The sequence below is a fragment of the Seriola lalandi genome, unplaced genomic scaffold, assembly GCF_002814215.2.
Source record: "Seriola lalandi dorsalis isolate HSWRI2012SDOR001 ecotype SW California unplaced genomic scaffold, Sedor1 jcf7180002054360, whole genome shotgun sequence".
NCBI lineage: Eukaryota > Metazoa > Chordata > Actinopteri > Carangiformes > Carangidae > Seriola > Seriola lalandi.
The window spans coordinates 564707-586390 of record NW_019524913.1 but is presented as its reverse complement, the minus strand read 5'-3'; the positions used below and the strand labels follow the sequence as shown (position 1 = coordinate 586390).

The following is a 21684-nucleotide window of genomic DNA, read 5'->3' as shown; positions in this document are numbered from 1 at the left end:
GCTGCTGCCTTAGCTTTATGCAGAACAGAGCTGTATTGATCCTTCTCTATAGCATAATGCTGTTTGTGCAGTTATTCGGATTAACTTCCTCTAACTGATTTGGCCTGTTCAGCATTTTGCCCTAACACCACGATCATGACACGGCTTAATCCAGAGGAGTTGGTGACTTCAGTAGCACTCCCTTTCTGCAGTGCTTTCTCTTGTTGTTTTAAAGTATACGCTTTTGAAAGTGTTTATTCCCCACCCGGCCCACGTGTTATACTTTTTGTCTGGTGTTGTAGAAATTGTGCCGTTTGACAATTAGAATCACGTCCCGGACTTCTCTCGTGTAATCTCATTTCTCCCTCTTCCATCGCCGTTGCATGCCTGCTCTTGTCCATAAACAGATCATAGTTGAAATGATGACATACTTGCGTTAGTCAGTAGGAAAGGCTGACTGTGCCACCCCCCCACCCCACCCTCTGCCACCCCTCTTCAGAGCAGGCCTGCACAGAGCTGAATTATTAGAGAGCAGAATTTTGATCCGTCGTATATCTGACTCTGCATTCCGAGAACATTCTTCCTCTGATCGTATCTATATGACTCTTGATTATTATCTTTTATATATCATTTATTTTAGTTTGTGGTATATGTTTTTGTAGCCTCTATGTTTTGCTATGTGCTGCGGTTGTCTTGGCCAGGTCACTGGTGTAGCTGAGATTTGTAATCTCAGTCAGCCTCTTCTCCTGGTTGAATAAAGTTTTATATTACAAATAATGTCTTGATTGAATTTGCTATTTAGATTCTACAAAAGCTACAACTTGCTTTAAAACAAGCATATGGATTCAGGGAGTGCGTGAGTATATGAGGAAGCATCAACTGCACTCGCGCCCTCCCTGCTGTTCGGTCTGCTAGCAGATTTATTTCATGTGGCTGATTGCTGTCAAATGAGCAGAGAAAGATGATCCGGAGCTGTGGAGGTCCTGGTGGTGGTGGTGTGTGTTTGTAGCCTTCAGCGGCGGCGAGTGATACACTTTTGATGTGAGTCTCTGATGTGTATGAGTCAGCGTGTGTGCCAGTTTCTGATGTGCAGCGGTGGCACTGGCTGTGCTGGTCGACTCGAGCATTCCTCTCAACTCTCTCACTTCCGTCCTGTGATGTTGGCTTATCTGAAGCCTGGAGCATGCACATAATGAGAGGAGAGGTCCTGCAGGCAGTCCATCCAAAGGCCTCCGACAGGATGCTTTCATTCGTCCCTCCCTGTGCGCCGCAGCAGCATCTTCACAGTAAATGTGGGGAAAAGAAAAGCAGAGTGTACTTTGCATTGAATCTCTCAACATTAGGCTATAAATAACATGGTCCACACACACACCTTTCACACATGCAAAGAAATGTGCTCCAGGCTCAAATCAGAGAAAAGACACATTAGGGATCAAATCGCTAAAAGAAAAAGTGGGTTTATTGCTGCAGCCAGTGGTTAAAAATCTGTGATGCCTTTTTATCGTAGCATGTTGAAGCAGGCAGGCGTGAGATCCTCATGTGGCCGCCTACATGTCAGTGGACACATAGAGGAGGGGTGTTGCCACAGATGGCAGACCAGCAGGAAATTCAGCTTCTTTTTTATTTTTTTTTGCATGAAACTGTTGCCGTGCTGCCCCCGCATCAAACCTTCATCCTCACACTCCTTTAGTGTTAAACAGTCACATAAACCTGAGGTGGAATTGTGCCCTGCTTTTCTTGCTTTTTTTACTGCAGCTGAACGTACATTCATATACAACCAAGTCTAGACCCTTTGAGAATTTCACATCCTGATATATTTGAGTCATAGAGGTGTGTGTCCTTGAGATGTTTACTGTAGTGATAAATGGTTACGTTCCTCTTTTGGACAAAGCTGTTGTAGAGCACATAGGGCTTTTTGTTAGTGGTTTTTATTTTTCAGAAGAGCTGCAGTGGTTAGTTTATCGATGGAAAATTATCAGCAACAATTTTTATTTATTTTTTTATATAGTTTAAAGCATACAGACTATCTTTGGGATTTGGACTGTTGATATGAAGATGTCACCTTGGACATTTTCTTCATCTTCTGACATTTTATTGATTTAATCAAACAAATAATCAACAGTTTAATCAATGCTAACTGCAGCCCTAGTTAATTTAAGATTAATATCCAAATGCATAATGAATAGCTCATTTGCTTTTTCTCCTCCATGTGAAAATGTTTTTATCTATTTGTCAAACACACTTTGCACTGCACTTTGTATTGTTGGTGTTGGAAGACTCTACGTTGCTCCTTACAAAAGCTCCTAGTGATTATAATAATAAAAATGGCAGTAATACTAATAATAGACCTCTATTCCACTCTCTGCTGGGCTGTAATTGCCTGACGTGATGCAAACCCTGTCAGAATCCAGCGGAGAGGAACGAGCGCTCCACAAGTCATTTGTCGTGACATTTCGGTTGGAGCATCTCCAGTCCATGTAACTGAGCTGTGGGAGTTTTCTTAATGAAATGATTTTCCACAGAGGCTCCACTGTGCTCTGTTGGCTTTCAGCACCTTCAGTCGATATCCCTCCTCAGCTCTCGCTCACCAGTAGGGAGAGGGGAGTACAAGTTGTCATGGCAACTTGAGTTTTAATGGAAGTTTTATTCAGTGGTGTCGAAACCAACACCACAAGCGCTGATTTTCGTTTCAAGTGCCACATGTTTCAATTGTGTGCTCAATTCTTCATCACACACACACACACACACACACACACTACAGATGTACAGTATATGTCATGGACACTCATATCAGATTAATTAGTGCTTTAAATGGACTCAGCAGTCTCACTACAAGGTCCATTTAGTAGCAGTTCTGAGGCTTTCGATTGCATCACAGAGTCTTCCTCTACCCAGTTGGCATGTAATTGTAGATGTTCAAATTTCCATGTTTCCGGGCGCTTCAAGGACTTCTCATCCTCGTGGCCTTAAAAGTTACGTTTTTAAAAAATCATTCTCGACTGCGGAAACAGTCGTCGACAAAATTGGCCTCACCGGGAAAAAGTCCATTTTAAGCCAGCATGGACGAAACATTCATAAACTGCTTTAGAAAATGGAGCATCTACAGTCAAAACTGGATAACATCATCTGCTGAGGAAGATGACGCGACGTGATAGAGAGCTGCAGCACAGCTACTAAATGGACTGCACTGCGCTGCACTGGGACTGAACCATGTGAAATACATTCAGATATATATATAATACCTCATGTTTATCCATGTGCGTGACAAATGGACAGGCTCCACATATAGATCCTATTGATCTTCTCTGTGCTCTGGTCTATAGACGGATTCAGCACTTGTTTTTCTGTCCGTACCACACAGTCTGCAGCAGGCCCACACATGTTGACCCACAATTTATCGATCCCTTCGTGTGGTGGAACAAATGAAACGCCAACAAACATATATGCGTATATGTATGTTGACTTCATCATTATTGCTCCTTTTTTAAAAACTGGAGATGTAGTGACGTTTCAGCCTCATAAGACAATTCTTGACCACAACATTTTCACATCCACTTTGGGTATGGAGCCACTGTCCACTTCTCTGGAAGTGACAAATCAAAACAAGGAAATAAGTATTTGAAACAGCAGGAAGTGAGCATTTAGTTCAGAGCAAATACGCTGTGCAGCGTTGGTTTTATTGCCTCTGATCCTGTGGGAATCAAGCAATATCAGACCGCTCCTGTCGGTGAACTGTGTGGAATTTACTGAGGTTCTGGTTTCTGATTTATGCATTTTTTGAATTTCTCATTTCTTAACCTAAACACCCTGCTGCCATTCATCTTCTGTTTCCCCGACTTGGTCTTTTATTTAAGTGACTTCTTTCAAGTTTTCAGGACAAAGAACTTGTCACGTGACAAATAGACGCCTGCGAGGTATTTGAAACACTGAGCACTTACACTGGTTAACTGTGATGTCGTTTTTTTTTCCCCTGATAGCCTGGATTTTATTGTTGCTTGGAGGGATGAGCAAAGTTGAATCACTACACACACACACACATGCGCACACACTTGAATGAGCTCATCATGTGGGTCCGTTCCCACATCACCGCTGCAGTAAATGACAGTGGTCCTATATTATACAGTATGAGCCATAAACCTCAAAAGAACATTGGTGGTTTGAATTGTGATCCATTTGCCACAGTCTAGTTAACAGTTTAATTAAACATTTATAACGGATGGAGGAAAAGAATAACAGACAAGATGGAGGCTCAGGTAGCCTCAAATTTATTGTGTTAGCTGCAGGGATGACGGTGTCTGTCAGCTGGTGCAACACTGAAATATATCAACCACTATTCAGTGAATTGCTGTGCATTCATTGTCCCCTGAGGATGTATGTTAATAACTTTGGTGATCCCATGACTTTTCCTCTAGCCCCCATCATGAGGTTCATATTTGTGGTCAGTGAAATGTCTTAACAGCTATTGTATTGACCGTCATGGCATTCATGCGTTCATGTCCCTGTCAGGATGATTAGTAATAACTTTGGTGATTTATTCTAGCGCCATCGGCAGACCAAAATGATCAACTGTTTGCATCATATAATAGAAGCAAGGCCGGTTCTCTGTTGTTCTAATCGTCCTGTTTCCTTTTTAATAAATAAAAAAAAAAATAAATAAAAAAAAAATATATATATATATTAGAAATCCTAAAGCACTGCTTCACATACTGTAGGTCTAACATTAACCTCTATAACCTCATGTGCTTATTTGGGGTGGTGATTCGGCCGTATGCTGTGCCCTCCAGCTGTAGGCATGATGCAGGGCCGACTCCCATGATGTCGCGAGCCACAGATGTCACTCAGAATTTCCCCTGTGACACGTCGGCTCTCTTGGATTAAGAGCAGGTCGCCGTGAGGTTGCATGAAGGAAAGCCTCTGACGGACTGAGGGATAAGAAAAGAGGCTGTCACACCTAACTTTTCAGGTTCAGAGGGATGTTTTTTTTATTTATTTATTTATTTATTTATTATTTCAGAATTGAGTCCACTCTTGCTTTTATTTCTGTAGCTTGCCCTTTTCACCGCGTCGTATTCGATCATATCTGCTTCCCCTTCGTCCGACTCTCCCTCAGCTCTCACCATTCTCATGGGTTTGAAGTTTCAGGGTTTGAAGTCTGATCACATTCATGCATGACCAACACCGCCGCTATTGCCGTGCATTTGTATGCAGGCTGGTGAACTGAGGAGTGCCTTGGTCCTAATGGTCTCACAGTCTACTGAGCTTGTATTCTCAATTAGGGCTGCACAACTTGTGACATGAGCTTGTGGCTTACAGAGACTGTGTTGAGAGCTCTGAGGTGACTGCTGTCTTACTTTGGTCGGGCTGGCATTTGAAAGGTGTTTTGTAAGATTAAAATATTTTGATCACAAATGGATAACCGTTATATTGCCTATTCAGTTAGCACTTTGCATTGGTTTTCTTTTCAAATCAAAAGACATGAACGTGAGCTGCTGGAGTGAATTAAGTCGTGGCGCTCATACAGGAGGAAGCAGGGAGGCTTGTAGAAAAACCTGAAGTGAATCAGAGGAAGTGTTGCACAATAGGAAGTGGTGTGTTTTTTCTTTTTTTTTTATGTTCCATGTTTTTTAAAACCTCTTGTTAGCTGTCAGCCCATATTTCACAAAGAAGGTACAGTAGGACATAAGAACAACCCTGTTATTGCATCCTCAACACGGTAACTGTTTCATCTCTGGTAAAGTTATATTTCCTTTTTGTTTGACTTTAGTGAGTTATTACAGAAAGTAAAAGGGAACCAAAATGACATGTAGCCTTTTGCAATGGGTGTAACCAGTGTGCACCAGTAGTGTTGTCCAACAAAGTGCCATTTGCTCCATTGAAAATGCACTAGAAAAAAAAGTCCTTCAGGTATTCTACTAAATGCCACAAATCTCGAGCTGTTGGTGTGAATTTTTCAGGCCCTCGATTTGTTGAATCTTATCTGATAGTTTAATTTTTGACGTTGCGTGTGACTGTCGACCTGTGTTTCAGAGGCTGACCTCTGCTGGAGGACTGTGACCCGGGGCCACCTACCAGGCCGGGCCTCCCTGCTCCTGACTGATAGTCACACACACAGTTCCACTGCTGGTAAGTCCGTGTGCCACGTCTCACCTGTAAGCCTGGGGAAAGTTTGCCTTTAAATGATTGGTTCAGGGCTACACCTATTTTTATTGCTGAGTGATCTGCAGATTATTGTTTCATATGATCTATTAACTGTGTGGTGTATTTAGTGTCCAAATCCTAGAGATGTTTGAATTACTATAAGACTGGACAAAGAAATGCAGGTGCAACCCTCACAACTGAGGAGTTACAACTGAGTAATATTAATCTTTTTTCTGAAAAAAATTACCTGATCAATTAATCTACTATTGAAATTGTTGATTATTAATTTCCTGTTGATCAGCTACTTGATTAGTCGACGAATTGTTTCAACTCTAGATCGGTTCAAAAGTGTCCATACTGGCCGTGAAGAAGTCCCTACTTAATGCAGGTCTGATGTAGGTGATGGGGGACAGAGTCTGCAGTCCTTGTTCTGCGCAACAGTGCGTTTCATAGTTCAGCAAAAGCCAATTTGAAGCTTCAGCAGCTGCAGCTTTATATACCCTCCAAATACATGTTTTAATACAGTAAGAGGGAATAAAAAGACTGTATGTTTGGATGATACACACATAATATGCTGAAGCGTCATATTACCTTTACATGCAGCTTTATCCACGTCCATACATTAGACTGTGGATTTTGTCGCCCATCTGTTATACTGGAATAGTGTTGGGAAGCGATCTCTTCACAGCCAGCGTGACTGCTAAATGTGATCTTATCATTTAATTCCTCTTTCCAAGTCCATGAGTTGCATGTCTGTATTTGATTCACCAATGCAAATATGACCCTTAGACTATTTTTCATGCTGTAAGCTTTCATTCTGCATTCCAGATTACCATCTACAGTTATTTGTTTGTATGTCTGTTTATGTCTGTTTCATATCTGATCCTAATTTGAATTGACCGCAGTGCTTGAAAAGCAGGTTATTGAGATTAATGGGCAACATACCCAACGTCACTCATGTTTGTGCGCCCGAATTTTTCCTATTGTTTCTAAAGTAATTTAGGTCGTGGTGCACACTGAAGGACTTTGAATCAATGGAGGCATTTCTCTAAATGGCTGTTGAGTCAGTTGCTTTGTTTTCTTTCCACTGATGGTGTTTTCCATGCTGATATGGGCTCACTATAGGTGGTTGGAAAACTTGTATAACTGTTGTCTCAATTACTTTGCTGTTAATTCAAATTCTGTTTGAATGAATGATATCCAAGTACAGGTTAAATGCTGTACTTTTCACCTCATATACATTTGGTCCAGAGCTTTGAAAATGACTGACTATAAAAAAGAAAAAGATCCACATCACATTTTAGGGGAAAAAATTGTAACTATGGACATTACAATGGCTTAACATTGGCTTGACATTACATTGCTCTTCATGGACAATGTTCCCCAGCCTGTGCAGAATCAAATCCTGTCCCTCCTGTATCTTTTCACCTCCTACAGTCTGAATTTTAACAAAGAAAAAACTTGAATGGGAACTTATCCATTTGCTTAATAAATAAAATCATTATAAAAACTGTAGAAATGCAATTCGAAAACTGACGCTTTCTTTTATTTTGAAAATCTTGCTGCTAAATTTAACCTATTTTTTTGGTTTTCAAGGTGAGGTTAACTTCTCATGTAATGGCCTGTATTAATAAAATGAAAATAACAACTCAATTGGCAATTGACTCAAAATCTTTGCCTTTTATCACTGAGGTTTAAACATTTTTAGCACCTGTAACAGAGATGTCATTATGTAAGACCTCGTGTGGTGCACCTATACCTATTATAGTCTTAATGTGCCATGCTGTGGGAGTATGTGTAATGCTGGCTCAGGAAATGAAGTGCATTGTGGACCATAAAAGGGAGCAGAGTAATGTAGGTGCTCCCGGCTTCCTGTCCCCCCCGCCCCCCCAAGGCCTGTGTGCTTTTGTAACTACAGGGCGCAGGGTCACAGCTCACACGACAACCTGGCAGCTCTGACATGAAACTGGCCACATCTCGCACGATCACATGTTGCGTATTTTAATCTTGTTTCATTTCTGTGTTGTTGACCTTGTGTGTGCTTTTCTTAGTTTCAGAGCAGAATGTTTTATTAATGTGTAGTTTCAGTGCAGGTTTCATTTTGTTTCTAAGCAAGTGATTTACTCATGTTTCCTGTTCACGTTTCCCTTCGCAGCAAAAGGAACTATTTTTCTTCTTGATCTCACCTCACCCTATTACACCTCCCATCATTTCCCCTGATTGCATATCTGCCCATCCCTTTTGTATTTTCCCCGCTGGAGATTGTTACCATGACACAACATTGGCTAAGCTCTGGTGCTGGAATGCTGCGTTGTTTTGACAGCTAAGCCTCAGGTGGTTCATATATAGGATCACTAAGTCAGTGTATCCCCATGAGAAAGCTGTTGTATGTGTGTGTGTATAGGCTAACACCAAGCTGCTGTGGTGCCCTAATAACACTCAAATCCATTCACTAAAATAGCCTGAATGGCAAGCTATTTAAGTTAGCATGCAGTACACAACCCTGTGGCGATACAGAGGAGCGTAAGATGTATTGCATTATAAATGGAGAATGGAGCTGAGTTAATGCAGCAGGCTGAGTTTTGTGTGAATATATACAGGATGGATTAGCCTCTAAGCCAGGGGGAGGTGTGGTATAGCAGCCTGAGGTGACGCTTTTCTTAGCTCTCCTGTTGCTAGGATCATATTTGGGTCAATGCTGCCCTCAGCTGGTGGAGCCTAGTAATGTTATACTTGTGAACAGAAAATATGCAGTGCATTCAGAAAGTATTCAGACCCCTTCACTTTTTTTCACATTTTGTTATTTTGCAACCTCATGCTAAAATCAATTTATATTCATTTTTTCCTTTATCCATCGACACTCAAGTCCCACAATGATGAGGCAAAACGGAATTTTGCAAAGTTTTTGCAAATTTATTAAAAAGTAAAAACTGAATTGACATAAGTATCCAGACTTATGGTAAATTCAGTTGATTGGACATGATTTTGGAAGGCACACAGCTGTCTTTATAAGGTCTCACCGCTGACAATGCATATCAAAGCAAAAACCAAGCCACGAGGAGGAAGGAACTGCCTGCAGAGCTTAGAGACAGGATTGTGTCGGGGCACCGATCAGGGGCTACAAAAAAAAGATTTCTGCTGCATTAAAAGTTCCCAAGAGCACAGTGGCCTCCATAATTCTTAAATGGAAGAAGTTTGGAACAACCAGGACCCTTCCTAGAGGGCTGGAGCAAAGTACAGGGATATCCTTCATGAGAACCTGGTCCAGAGCACTCAGGACCTCAGACTAGGCTTGGGGGTTCACCTTCCTACAGGACAATGACTCTAAGAACACAGGAAAGGCTTAAAGAGAACTCTGTGAATGTCCTCGAGTGGCCCAGCCAGACCCCCCAATGGAACATCTCTAGAGAGACCTGTTCACCGACAGTCCCCGTCCAACCTGACAGAGGTTGAGAGGATCTATAGAGGAGCAGAACATCCCCAAATTCCAGATGTGCAAAAAGCTTGTCACACCATACCCAAGAAGACTTGAGGCTGTAGTTGCCGCCACAGGTGTTTCAACTAAGTACTGAGTAAAGGGTCTGAATACTCATGTCAATGTGATATTTCAGTTTCTCCTTTTTAATAACTTTGCACTGAATTTTGTTTTGGATACGGTGCAAAACAAAAATAGTCTTTTTGGCCCGTTTAAGCAGTTATCCTATGAGAAGATATGGTCACAAGTCTGTTATTAAATGGAAATATCACTTGCTCCACCCTTGAGTCAGCATATGGAAGACGCTCCCGTCGCCCTTCAGCCTCACCCGCTGCATATGTAATTTGAGATGATATGTCTAAGTGGATGTAATATATGGAGTGGCTTGTAATGTCAGCTAAAAGCCTCAGCTATCTATTATTTATACCACTGGAGGGCTGACACTGTAACTTCCTGCCGAGGTTTCCTTGAGAACGCCGGGCTGCTGTCATTCCTCTGCAGGAGTACATGTTGGACAGACTTGATATGTGGCACACTGGCATGTAACATGGAATTAACATTTAGTCTAGAGAAATGTTATTTGAACTTTGTGCCTTTTTTTTAAAAGAAAAAAATGTGATTCCTCCCTTGCAACACTAGATGGTGCTCTCGTGTCAGTCATCTTCATGCCAGGGAACTGGCATGTTACTAGAGTCAGAAATTTCTAATCTTTGCAATTATCTGCTGCAAATTTATTTATTTATTAATTTTTTTTACAGCAACAAGTCACTGTAAGTGCTTTGACCTGTCACTTGTGTTTGTATGTTTAAGCATAAGCATCCCTGAAGCTGGTGTGTGATGGTGTAAAGTTTGGGAGTGGTCTTCCTTACCATCCGTGCACAACTGTTTCCATCCTCCAGATGGCACTCATCTCTTACTGAATGAAATCGCCTGGTACTCCTCAATCTGACGGTCATCATCCCTCCAAAATCTCCACCGTGCCCCACCCAAAATCCTGTTAGGGTAATATTATGCAGGAGAAAGAAGAAGTTAAAGTGATGCTCAACTGTATCTCTTCAATTCAAATCGAGGCTTTAATTTGTGTTCACACAGAATTGTAAAGAAGTCTCTCTGCATGTTGAACGAACCAGACTTTCGGATGCAGTGATGTTGGTGAGTCACAGTCAGAAGGTCAGTCGAGTAATGATGGTTCGGAGCTGTTTTTAGCAGAAGAATGGGAGATCTGTGTGTGAATGGGTTTAGGAGGCAGCTGCCCCAAGGGAGGTGCTGCTTAGACCTGCGACAGTGAGTCAATATACCCCCCCCCCCTAATGATTTCCTAACACATCCTAGAAAGGAGTTGGAGGACTCTCAAGGGCAGGGTGGGGAGGGCTTCCTTCTGAAGCAGATGTTCAGCGGATGCAGAGGAGAATCAAAGTGCTGAATTTGGTGTGGAGTTTACTACAAACATCATAGTCTGGTTTCACAGCTCTTAGGACTCCTTGAATATATCTGTCACAAAATATCTCCAGCCGTTTGTGAATATGAAGCATCATAAAGGCCCTTACGGCGTCCATGTAGAAGCCAATAAGCCTTTTTTAGCGGTTAAATGCATTGATCTAAAATTAACCCCATTCAGGCTGTTGGTATCTCTCTGTGTGTTTTGATGGTGTAAAGAGTTTTATTGGTGTGACTGAAGAGTGGCACTAAGAGCCTCTTCATAGAGCTTGATTTCAATGGAGCCAGCGTTTTAGCTGACTCTTGTGTATGTGCCTGTTGCCATGGTTTCCAACTTTCATCAGGTGCCGTCCAAAGAGAGGGGCTTAGCCGAAGATGAGGCGCTCCCACTTTCATCCTCCTTTCTGATCTGCTTCTGTGGACAAACTGCCGGTTTCATGGGTTCATTTCCATTCATGCTGATTGAGTTCACTGCGGCTGCAGTGATGTGAAGCAGGAAGCTTTTGTAGGAGTTGTTGTTGTGTTTTTTTTTTTGTTTTTTTTTTAAGAGAGGGAATATTTTTAGCCGCCTGTGTGGTGGCAGGAGTAAGATGAAACCTCTGATAGTGGATTTCACTTCAAATATCTCCGACAGTCGTAATGATTCAATCCTCCTGTAGGTTTGTTTTGATTTGACAGAATCTGGGTGAGGGGGGCATTAGCTGATGTTTACCCGGGTGCAATAATACAGAGGCGTGGCTACGAGGTAATCGAGTTCACCCCCATAAACAAACAAATGGCAGACACCCCCCTCTACCCCCGCCCACTTTCCTGTTCACCATGTGCCCCCTAAGCCATTTTTAGTCAGCTGGGTTGAATTGGCATGAGATGGTCGGGGAGGGTGAGGAGAAGTTGAGTGGGGGAGGAGGATTGAGGGAGTTGGGGGACGCATGCCAGTCCCCATTTGGGAAGTGCTCCCCCATTTTCTGCCTGTCGAAACGGGCCAGTGTCAGCGAGCTCCAGCGGGTCCAGGTCTGGCCGAGTGGGCTAATGCGATGTGGCATGTCACCCGGGGAATCTAGGTCAAGTTTAAAGCTGCCTCGCTGTGCCCGCCTCTGCCGCAGTGTGACGCTTCAAATCCCTCCTCTTCCACACACGCACTAATATTCAGCGCACATCCTTACCAACATTACTGTTTTATTTATTTGTTTTGTTTAAAAATTATTATTAGTTTTATTTAAATGTCATACAGAGACAAATATGAGCCACGCATTTCCCTTTCCAGACCCACATTATTTCAGACATAAACACACACTCTCTACTGTCTCTCCCCATCCCCCCCTCCACACCCCAGGCAAGCTCGCAGCTTCTCCACGGCGGAGCCCACGTGACGATCCGTGCTGTGTCTGCGCGCGGCCGGGGAGGGGAGGGGTGGGGTGGGGAGGGCGTTGTTTTTCTTCCATAGTAAAGCAGCAGGGCACGTGGATCCTCATGCTGCAGCCGAGTAGTGGAATGTCAGCACTATCCCTCCCTCACATTAGCACAGCCATCACCCCCCGAGTCGTTCTTGTAGGACGCTGCCGCAGTGCTCGGTTTCAGCTGTGTGCCCTGCTTCTTCTGTGTGCCTATTAAAGGGGAGACACAGAGCTGGGAGACGTTAAAAGGCAGTGCCATCCAGAGGTCAGGCTGCTGCATGGGCGTGGCACTGTTTTGGGTGTCTTTACCAAAATAAGCTTCAACCGCTCCTGCACCATCTGCAATACTTGGTGTGTGGATTTGCACTGTTTATATATCCAACATTTTTAACATTTTATTGGTATTTTTCAGTCATAGTAAAGTGACAACATATATCATTATATTCGCCTTTTGTTCATATTCATCACTGTACTGATTTTGCAATATTTTCTCCCAAAAAAAACCCCCCAAAAATCTGGTCATAACAATGTGATTTTGCTGAGCTGCACATAAAAAAATCAAATCACATTAAATCACAAAGTGCTCAGTAGTGGAATTAAATATTTCTCTTCACTCCACTGCTAATCCGCTGTTTTTGGCGCATTACCTCATCTGTATTAATATATTCATGTGCTTTCAAGTCCTACTACTACTGTACTCGCTCCTCACCCGGAGCTTCCCTCTGATTGGCTGCTGCAATGTTTTCAATGGCACCAAATTTTTTTTGACTCCATGGATACAGTGAGCTGTTGGGTAGATCAGCTCAGCCAATAGGAGAGCTGTGCGGGCTCCTGCTTGTCAGATTCTGCCCCTGGCCTTAGAAGCAGCCCTCCCTCCCTTGCTGCGAGCACGCGATGGCTCAGTGGGGGGGTTCAAAACAACAACAAGGCTGTCGTCGCGCTCTCTGTGGTGCCCAGGTCATGCCAGCACTATTGGGTATTACTACAGCCACTGAGGAGGGAGGGGGGGCTTCAATTCCTCAATCGCTCTCTGATACTGTATTTTTACTCTCAGCCAGCATTTCTCTTGTCTTACTACACCACCACTAAGCGACCAGTTTGCACACAGTAACTTATATTGGCTAAAATTTATCTCTAATGGGAGGGTTGTCGTCGTAGAAAGTCCATATAAGCTACAAAGTCAGTGTTGGTTCATGTTTATGTAATAAATGATTCTCAGGCTGCACTTTGAGTGGAAGAGTGAGATATAAAAAGCTGCAAAATGCTAGAACACTTTAACGTTCTTTGGCAGACTTTAAAAAGCAGCCACGCAAATCCCTGTCCTTAAAATGACCTCATTTCAAACGGCACACGAGGGTAGCGCAGGGCCCACAAGGCTGCCAGTGCTTGCGTCGAAGCACTGTGAGCCCTGGCAGCTCTGCCAGCCGGCCATCCTCAGTCTCAGGGAGGCTGAAAGGTGGCAGTAGAGGACCAGCTGAGGCCTGGCGATGATGGGCAGTGCCCACATCATCCAGCAGGGTGAGGACAGTGACAGCTCTCATCCCTCCTGATGCTGGAGTGGGTGCTGCTTTCCGACAGCCAGTGAGGTGCCAGCGCTGGCACCGTCAGACATTCAGGTCACATTAGTGGAGGGTTATACGACGAGGCTGGACAAGGCAGGTGGGTCTTTGCAGGTGGTCACTGGGTTCGACTCTTGACGAACGGTTGAAATAAGTGAAAGTAAAAAAAAAAAAAAAAAAAAAAGAAAAGAAAGAAGTGTGCACAGTTTAAAAAAAACTGTCCTGCAGGATAAACCGGAGTGAAACTGTATCAGGTGTAGATGAAAAACAAAAGTAAAATACTCACCAAATATTCGACACATTCGTTAGTAGAGGGACTGCAGTTAATTATTATTTAATCATCAATGAATTGGCTGATTCACTTTTCAATGAACTTTTTATTATTATTATTATTATTATTATTATTATTATTATTATTATTATAAAAAGGCAAAAAATACAGAAAAGTTGTGATCTGTCTTTCCTTCAGCTTGACTCACTGTTATGAGACAGAGTGAACTTGCTTGTTCCTTTTGACCTTGAGGTGGTTTGTTAAGCGTCAGTGGATTAACAGGATAAAATGTCTAAAATCTGATTTCCCCTCAAATTTAACAGTCGTGTAAAAATGTATATAATATTTATCACTAATATTTTCTTTGTAACAAACAAAATAAAACGCGGGCCTGACCCAGAACTATGTTTTTGAGATGCATGAACGATGCAAACCTCTCCCTCATGCACCTGCACCTCATGCATTTTAAAACCACTCCATTTAGCCCTCCTCTCCCGACTGCTGAGTGTGTAGTATGCTCTGTTGCAGCACCTCCCTGTCTCCCAGCATTACTTGCGTTGGCATGATTTACCCCGTCGCCACTAGCCCTCACTCAGTCACTTTGGCTTTTCACCTGTCACTCATCTCGGCTGACATCTGCCTGTCGAAGTATAACTTTGTCACTGTCCTGCGTCCACCCTGCTTCCGCCCTCCCAGAGTGCATCCTGCCTGTCTCCGCTCCGTCACCAAGGGTTGAATCTGTCTCCGCTGATGGAGCCCGCCACTCTTACAAACCTGCCACAGATCTTTGACTTGTCATATGTCTGTTGACCTCTGCTTCTGAGAAGGATCGGCTCTGTGCTTTCTAGGAGTCAGAGGAACGACGGAGCAGGGATCCGTGAGAGGCTGTCGCTTCTGATTACGCAACTCTCAGCTGATGTGTAGTACGTTGTGTATATAAGCTATATGGTATACGTGTGTGGAGCAGTGGTGTGTATGTCTGAGCAGGAAAGCTATGAAGTCAGTGTGTCTCCCAAAGCTTGGACACACCAGTCTTCCTCTTCTCTCCTCCTCAGTCATCATCCTCCTCCTTTTGTTTTAATTAGCTCACAAAACTAAAAAGACAAAGGTTACATGATACTAGTATTAAATCAGCAAAGAGGTGAGCCTATCATTTCTAATCCTTCCAAACCAAACTCTATACCAACCATTAACCCTCAATGTACCCTTCAAAATCACCGTTAATATCCTTGAACTTCAACTGAACTCTTTTGTTACAACACAAACAGCATTCAGTGTTAATAAAGCACTGATGGAGAATTAAGCAACCGATATTAGATTGCATCAGAAGAGAGAACAAAATCATAACGGCAACAGCAATACAAATATTGAGATAAAACGAAACAAAAACGGTGGTCTTCTTCCTCCTTAACGTGCTAATCACTTGAAGAAACTGTTTAATTTATAGGAACAAAGCATTTGTGATAATTGAAGAGTGATATAGCACAGTGGTTGGGCCAATTACACAGCAACTTTCAGCTTGGAACCTGCTGAGCAGTAATGAAAGTCTAGTTAGAAAGTTTAAAGTGTGAAAGTTTGACAAGAAACTGTTAATACAGATGTGGTGCAACAGTCATTTCTGGTCTGTGCGTCAAAATAGTCTCTTTGTTCAAGTACAACTCTGAGGTACTTTTACTTTACCCTTCACATGCAGCAATATTTGCTTGAAAAATGACTTAAAATGCTGAATCAATCATCCCAATAACTGCGTATTAATTACTTTGATCATTTCAGCCTCATAATCTCTAGTTGAATTTCACAGAATGAAACATGGTCTAACATGACTCATGCAATGCATATGTTGTTATATCATATATCCTGCTGCGTTGCGTCGGCGCGCTCTGCGCACCTGTGCTGCAGATAAGGCTTTGTGTCTGTATCACATGTGCTGTCGGTGCTTATGTTTTTTGCTAAGGTATGTAAAATATTAATGTAATGTTTCAGCTCCCATGACCAAGGTGCTGCGCTGCACTTCCTGAAGACATCGTGAGTCTGCCGAGAAGATGAAGTGAATTTCAAAGCATGGCAGACTAAATCATATACAGCCAACAAACTTCATAATCAGGTCGTCTTATGTTTCTACATGGCAACATCCTTTTCTTTATAAAAGTTTAATAGGATGTGTCCGACTGTGTGCAGGAAACATCTTCATGTGTAGACGTGAACATAGATTATATTTGATTTCCCTGCGGAGGCTTGTAAAATGGATTACTTTGCATACAACTGCCTGTGAATGCTTATGGTTAAAGGGAAGAAACTTAACAAAGCAGAAGAAGAAAAAAAGCCCAAACTGAGTTTTTGTATTTTTGGGACTTTTTGTGTTTGACATCTGGCTGGCGAGAGCCCGGGCACAGGAAACACGCCACTGAGGGGGGTCCGAGGGGAGCGCTGGTGTCTGCGAGCAGTGGGCACATCTGGGGCACCGCTGAATTCATACAGGCACCAGAGCAGTGAAGCAGAGCGGGAGCGAGGTGGATACAGTAGTGTATCACCACCTGCTCACTTTCCTGCTGAACTCGTTTTCTTTCTTTTTTTTTTTATTGATTTTTTTTTTTTTCCTTTGCTCTTTTCTCTCAACAGGTATCGTAACATGGGGAACCTACTGAAAGTTTTGACATGCACAGATCTGGAACAGGAGCCCAATTTTTTCCTCGATTTTGAAAGTGAGTTCTTCTGAAGTAATTGCTCCCTCTCCTCTGATATTGATCACATGAATATCTTACCATAACATTATCAACTCTGAAACTCTTAAGTCTTTTCACCCTCACTTATCTTTTACACTATGTTCCTCCCAGCGGCAAAAAGGAATCAAATCTACCACCAGAGCTTCTTCTCTTCTCCATCAACCTGCCTCTTCCACGCTGGTGTGTGTGCAGAATATCAATCAGGGCAGAGTTGCAGCAGAGCCCCCCTTCTCAAATATAAAGCGCTTAAGTTCAGCTGCTGTGTAGCCTAAGGCCCCTCAACACGGCTTGATCCTGTACTGTAGTATTCTCCTCACACTTGGCAAACCCAGAGACTCAATCATACCTTTAGAGAAAACAATGCCTCATACTGATCCAACTGTTTCTAGGTAATTTTTTTCATATTAAAAGACCTTCGCAATTACATACCTAGAATATCTTTTATGCAACATTGCTCAATATCATAAAGATTTCTCAAAATGAGCCACTTTTTCAGGATTGTATTTGCATTTTTGCACAGCTGCTATTTGCTGAAATGACCTCAAAAAGGGCTCACACCAAATGTAAACAAAAATAAATTCAAATGCAAAATTGAAAGATATGCTGCTATACTGTAGCTGCCAATATGAGCCGAGGTTTAGGTGTTTCTTCTGCACGGGAGCAGGAGTTTACAGTCATCACACTTGGCAAGGTGTTCTTGCTTCAGGTGGTGGAAAAGGGTTCACAGTGTTGCAGCTCTTCATCGCCACTTCTCTCAAGGCAAAATAAAAACTCGGAGACGTAACCGCCTCTACACCCAGAGCTGTTACAAAAGCTACGCATAACCCTTTTCATTTCTCTTCTCTTATCTCGCTCCATTTTCCTCCCTATCAGCCAGGAAAAGTGGGTGGTGTCGAAACTAAATGGGAAGCTTTGTGAAGTTTCATTTACATAATTGAAAGTTGCATGTTAAACTTTCTATCATATCGGAGGATTCGATAGATTTCCTAGAGCTGGTGTTTGCTGTACATTGAGCCAGTATGAATACGGACTAGATACGAGTCAGATTTGCCCTGTTGACCTTGTTGTTGCAGATGCCCAGCCCACAGATGCAGAGCGAGAGGTGTGGGACCAGGTGGACGTAGTGCTGAAGGATGCAAAAGGGATCCTGGACGAGCTGCAGGCGTACAAGGGAGCGGGGCAGGAGATCAGAGAGGTACACCTTTAACAAACATCCACCCCCGACTGACAGCACGCGGAGCTGCTGCAGAGTGAGGAGAGTCTGCTGCGTCCCACTGTGAAGAGATGCTGCAGTAGTTCATAGGGGGTCTTATTAAGAGCTCATGGCTCATGAGTAGTCTGGATGTTTCCTGCATTGTTGCATTATTGTTTTTCCTAATTGACTGCACCCTCTTGGCAAAGTCCATCCTATCTGAAATAGTGTAGCAGTGGATCTTTCTTTGATTAAGAAAAGTCAAAAGAATAACCTTCACAAGAGACGACTGCTGGGAATAATTCACAAGGGTTGTCATAAATTATTAAATCAGTTCTGATTCCTTGCCTCAGTCTGTTTACAAGCCCTGACCCACAAATGAAGCCTGACACTGGAGACATTTTTATTAAATTTCCAACTGAAGAAGTATTAGCATCCCATTGTTGGCTTCACACTGACCAAGAGTGAATAACGGTGGTTTTGGGAACAACAGGCTTCAGACAAATGCCTTCTGTAGCCTCAAAACTCAGCACATTATTAAACATTTTATGGAAAGCTCAAGACCACAGATTGAAAACATGTTTTCATGTCCTTTTTTTTAGGTGGAAGGAAAATAACATTTCCTTTTCCTATTCCTATAGGGTCATGAAGGACAGTTAAAATTCTTTTTTTTTTTTTTTTTTTTTTTTTTTTTTATCGATTTCGAACATCAGAAAACAAAAACTGTCTTTTTAAAATTCCTTATCAAAAACTGCTGCCTCCATTACCCACAAGGCATCTCAGTTGGCGATTCAGCCCGTTATGCTAGTAGTGGCTAACGTAGCATCGAGCTGCCAGCCTCAAGCAGAGATGAGGAGTGGGCTACAGAGATACAAGTTCGTCTTTCTGGCTCTAACCGATTCTGACTCAAGGAGATGAAGAGGACATCTACCAGATTTCGTGCCGCTCCCACAGGAGCCACGAAAAAATCAATGCAGTTCTCCGTTTAATAGATCACTATACAGAGTTATGGGTGCCTTAAGTTTTATTAAACTGAACTTTTATGCCTATGCAATATATTATTGTGACTTTAAAACATTTTCTCTGTCACATTTTGACTAATTGTCTTTTTTCTTTTTTTTTTTTGGGTGTTTCCAGGCGATCCAGAACCCAAGCGATGAGGCGTTGCAGGAGCAGGCGTGGGCGGCTGTGGTTCCCTTAGTGGGGAGACTGAAGAAGTTCTATGAGTTCTCCCAGAGATTAGGTATGCATCTGCCTGTGCTTTGTCCACAGGAACACTGTCATATAGGCAGGGGAAAAATGACATCACTGCTTCTCAGACTGAAGCTCGCACGTCCACCGTTTCAAGTGGAACAAACTCAGGTGTCCTGTGAGAATTTGAGAGCTAAAATCCCAGTGTGTGTTAGTTTGAGCCTTCAAGAATGTTTGATGCCCATTTGTAATTCTGAGCGTCACCAAAGTGCCAGACTTGATACCGTGAAGGATGAAAGTCGACGTCCTTGATGTAAAAAGTCTTCTTTAGTGGCCTCGCAGAGACGCAACCTTCAAACATGACCTTAATTTGTTTGTATGTGCATCTGCAATATCGACTGCTGAACTGCAAAAGTCAACATACATGCGACACATACACATAACATGCGCCCAGCCTTATATAAACACTCTTTGAAAACCCCCACAGACATGCATTTCGCATCATGCTGCTTGCGTTGCATTGTGCGGCGACCTCTGTGGGGCTATAGGTTGTTTAATTAGCATAGATAAAAGGGGGGGGGGGGGGGAGTAGGCTTACTGCTCCCTGATCTTCTTATGACCCCGGGGGTGTGTGGGGTGTGGGGGTGCGGGGTGGAGCCCCGCCATGCCTCAACGCCCCTCAACCCCGTAATCCCAGTGGCGGTGCAGAAGGTAGTCAATGGGAGCAGTGGGCGGCAGCAGCCTGGCGATGGCTGTTATGTAACGAAGTAGGTCACCTCCCAGCCTCAGCGGCTGCTGCTCTATTTCACTGCCTTGACTTTGGGCTTCAGGGGCCATGACGGCCTCCGCAGCCCACTGTCCCGCCTGATATGCATGAAGCTGAAAGTCCCTTACTACAGGCAGGTGGAGCGATCTGCCGAGGATGGGAGATATTATGGGGCAAGATTATGCAATTCGCTTTGCATTTGAAATGAAGGGACATATTTCTCCTGCCCCATCAACTCGTTCTTTTACCGACGCCCACGCTTGACCTAAATGTAACCCTGCTGACAGACAAATATACCTTTTCTAAATATGGACCTGCCTACGATCCAAAGTGATATCATCATGTTGCTTGTTTTTGTCTGACCAACAGTAAAAAAAAAAAAAACACAAAAACAATATCCACTTCATGGCCTTATGAAACAGAGAAGCATTTGAGAAGCTGAAATCGGTTATGTAAGTTATGTAAGGGACATTTTTCTCCTTCAAACTCTTAGTCCTGGCATGAACACTCAAATCTGACTTAAATTTATCATTAGTGAAAAAGCAGTTTGAATTTTCTTGCTACAGATCGAACCCAGAATCCATTTTAATAATCAACATTTTACTGTTATTAAGAGAAACCGTTGAATTTGAGTCAGTCTGATTCATCGTAGACTGTAGCGTCTAGACCGTCCTCCGACCCTCCCCTCTCCGCGAGTAAAGCGCCTACATGCCCGCATTCTACTTGCCTGCTCTGCCGTGACCTGATGAGATCAGACATGTCCCCCGCGCCCCGCCCTTCCCCGACTTCCCGACATACTAGAGTGGCTCATTTCTGAGGGCCAGAAAGCAGCTCCATCTTAACTTCTGTTTTGACTGGGACGTAGAGGAAGAGAGAGAGAGAGAGGGGGAAAAAAAAGCACCACTAAGGTTCGCTTCGCTGCAAACGCTGGCCCAAGCAGATGGGAGTCATTACTGAATGGCAAACGTGCTCAATTTACTGCACTGCACTGCACTGCCAGCGCTCTGTCTGTCTTTTAAAGTCCCCTTCACGATTATCTTAAGTAGACCGCTCTCTGACTCGGCCCCTTTCTGGGTTATGTTGACATGCTCATCGTCATATGTAATCAACAAGAATTGTAAAATACACTCAGACTAAATCTATCCAAAGTGCTCATTTGGTACCACGCAGATTTATTGCATCAGATGTTGTGCTCGTCTGGGTTATGTCATTATTGAAACGTCTCTACAGTGTCTAGACTGAATTCTGCGCACCGTCTGTATCTATAAATAAAAATTCCCTCTGGGCTTTAAAGGTATGCTATTTTTTTCTCTCTCTCTCCTTTTTTTTTTTTTTTTTACCTAGGTGTTTGAACAAGACGTATGTTTTAATAATATTACTTGGTTGCAAGTTGTCCGCTACATTTCACTTAATCTTTTCCTCATTTCCCTGCCGGGGCTCCTCCTGCATGCTTAATTATTGCTCTATGGGTATGCTATGTCAAGGCATGGCACAGGCTTTGTATTTACTTACTGTCAAAACAATGAGTGTAATTCTGCTTGAATGAAATCCTGTTTCCC

The 21684-nt window shown here is 43.0% G+C and overlaps 1 protein-coding gene across 2 annotated transcripts in view; it reads left to right on the top strand.

Annotated features, from left to right (window-relative positions):
* The window catches only part of cyribb (CYFIP related Rac1 interactor Bb), a 35714-nt gene that overhangs the window by 3731 nt on the left and 10299 nt on the right, over positions 1-21684 (top strand). The window contains exons 1-5 of one of the 2 annotated variants that reach the window (XM_023408306.2): positions 5693-5710; positions 6007-6102; positions 16873-16955; positions 18050-18171; positions 19306-19411. In XM_023408306.2, the coding sequence (XP_023264074.1) occupies positions 16883-16955; positions 18050-18171; positions 19306-19411 (301 nt within the window). In that variant the 5' untranslated portion in view covers positions 5693-5710; positions 6007-6102; positions 16873-16882. Of the gene's footprint in view, positions 1-5692; positions 5711-6006; positions 6103-16872; positions 16956-18049; positions 18172-19305; positions 19412-21684 lie in introns of those variants that run through there. The other variant, XM_023408305.2, reaches the window with a different exon arrangement.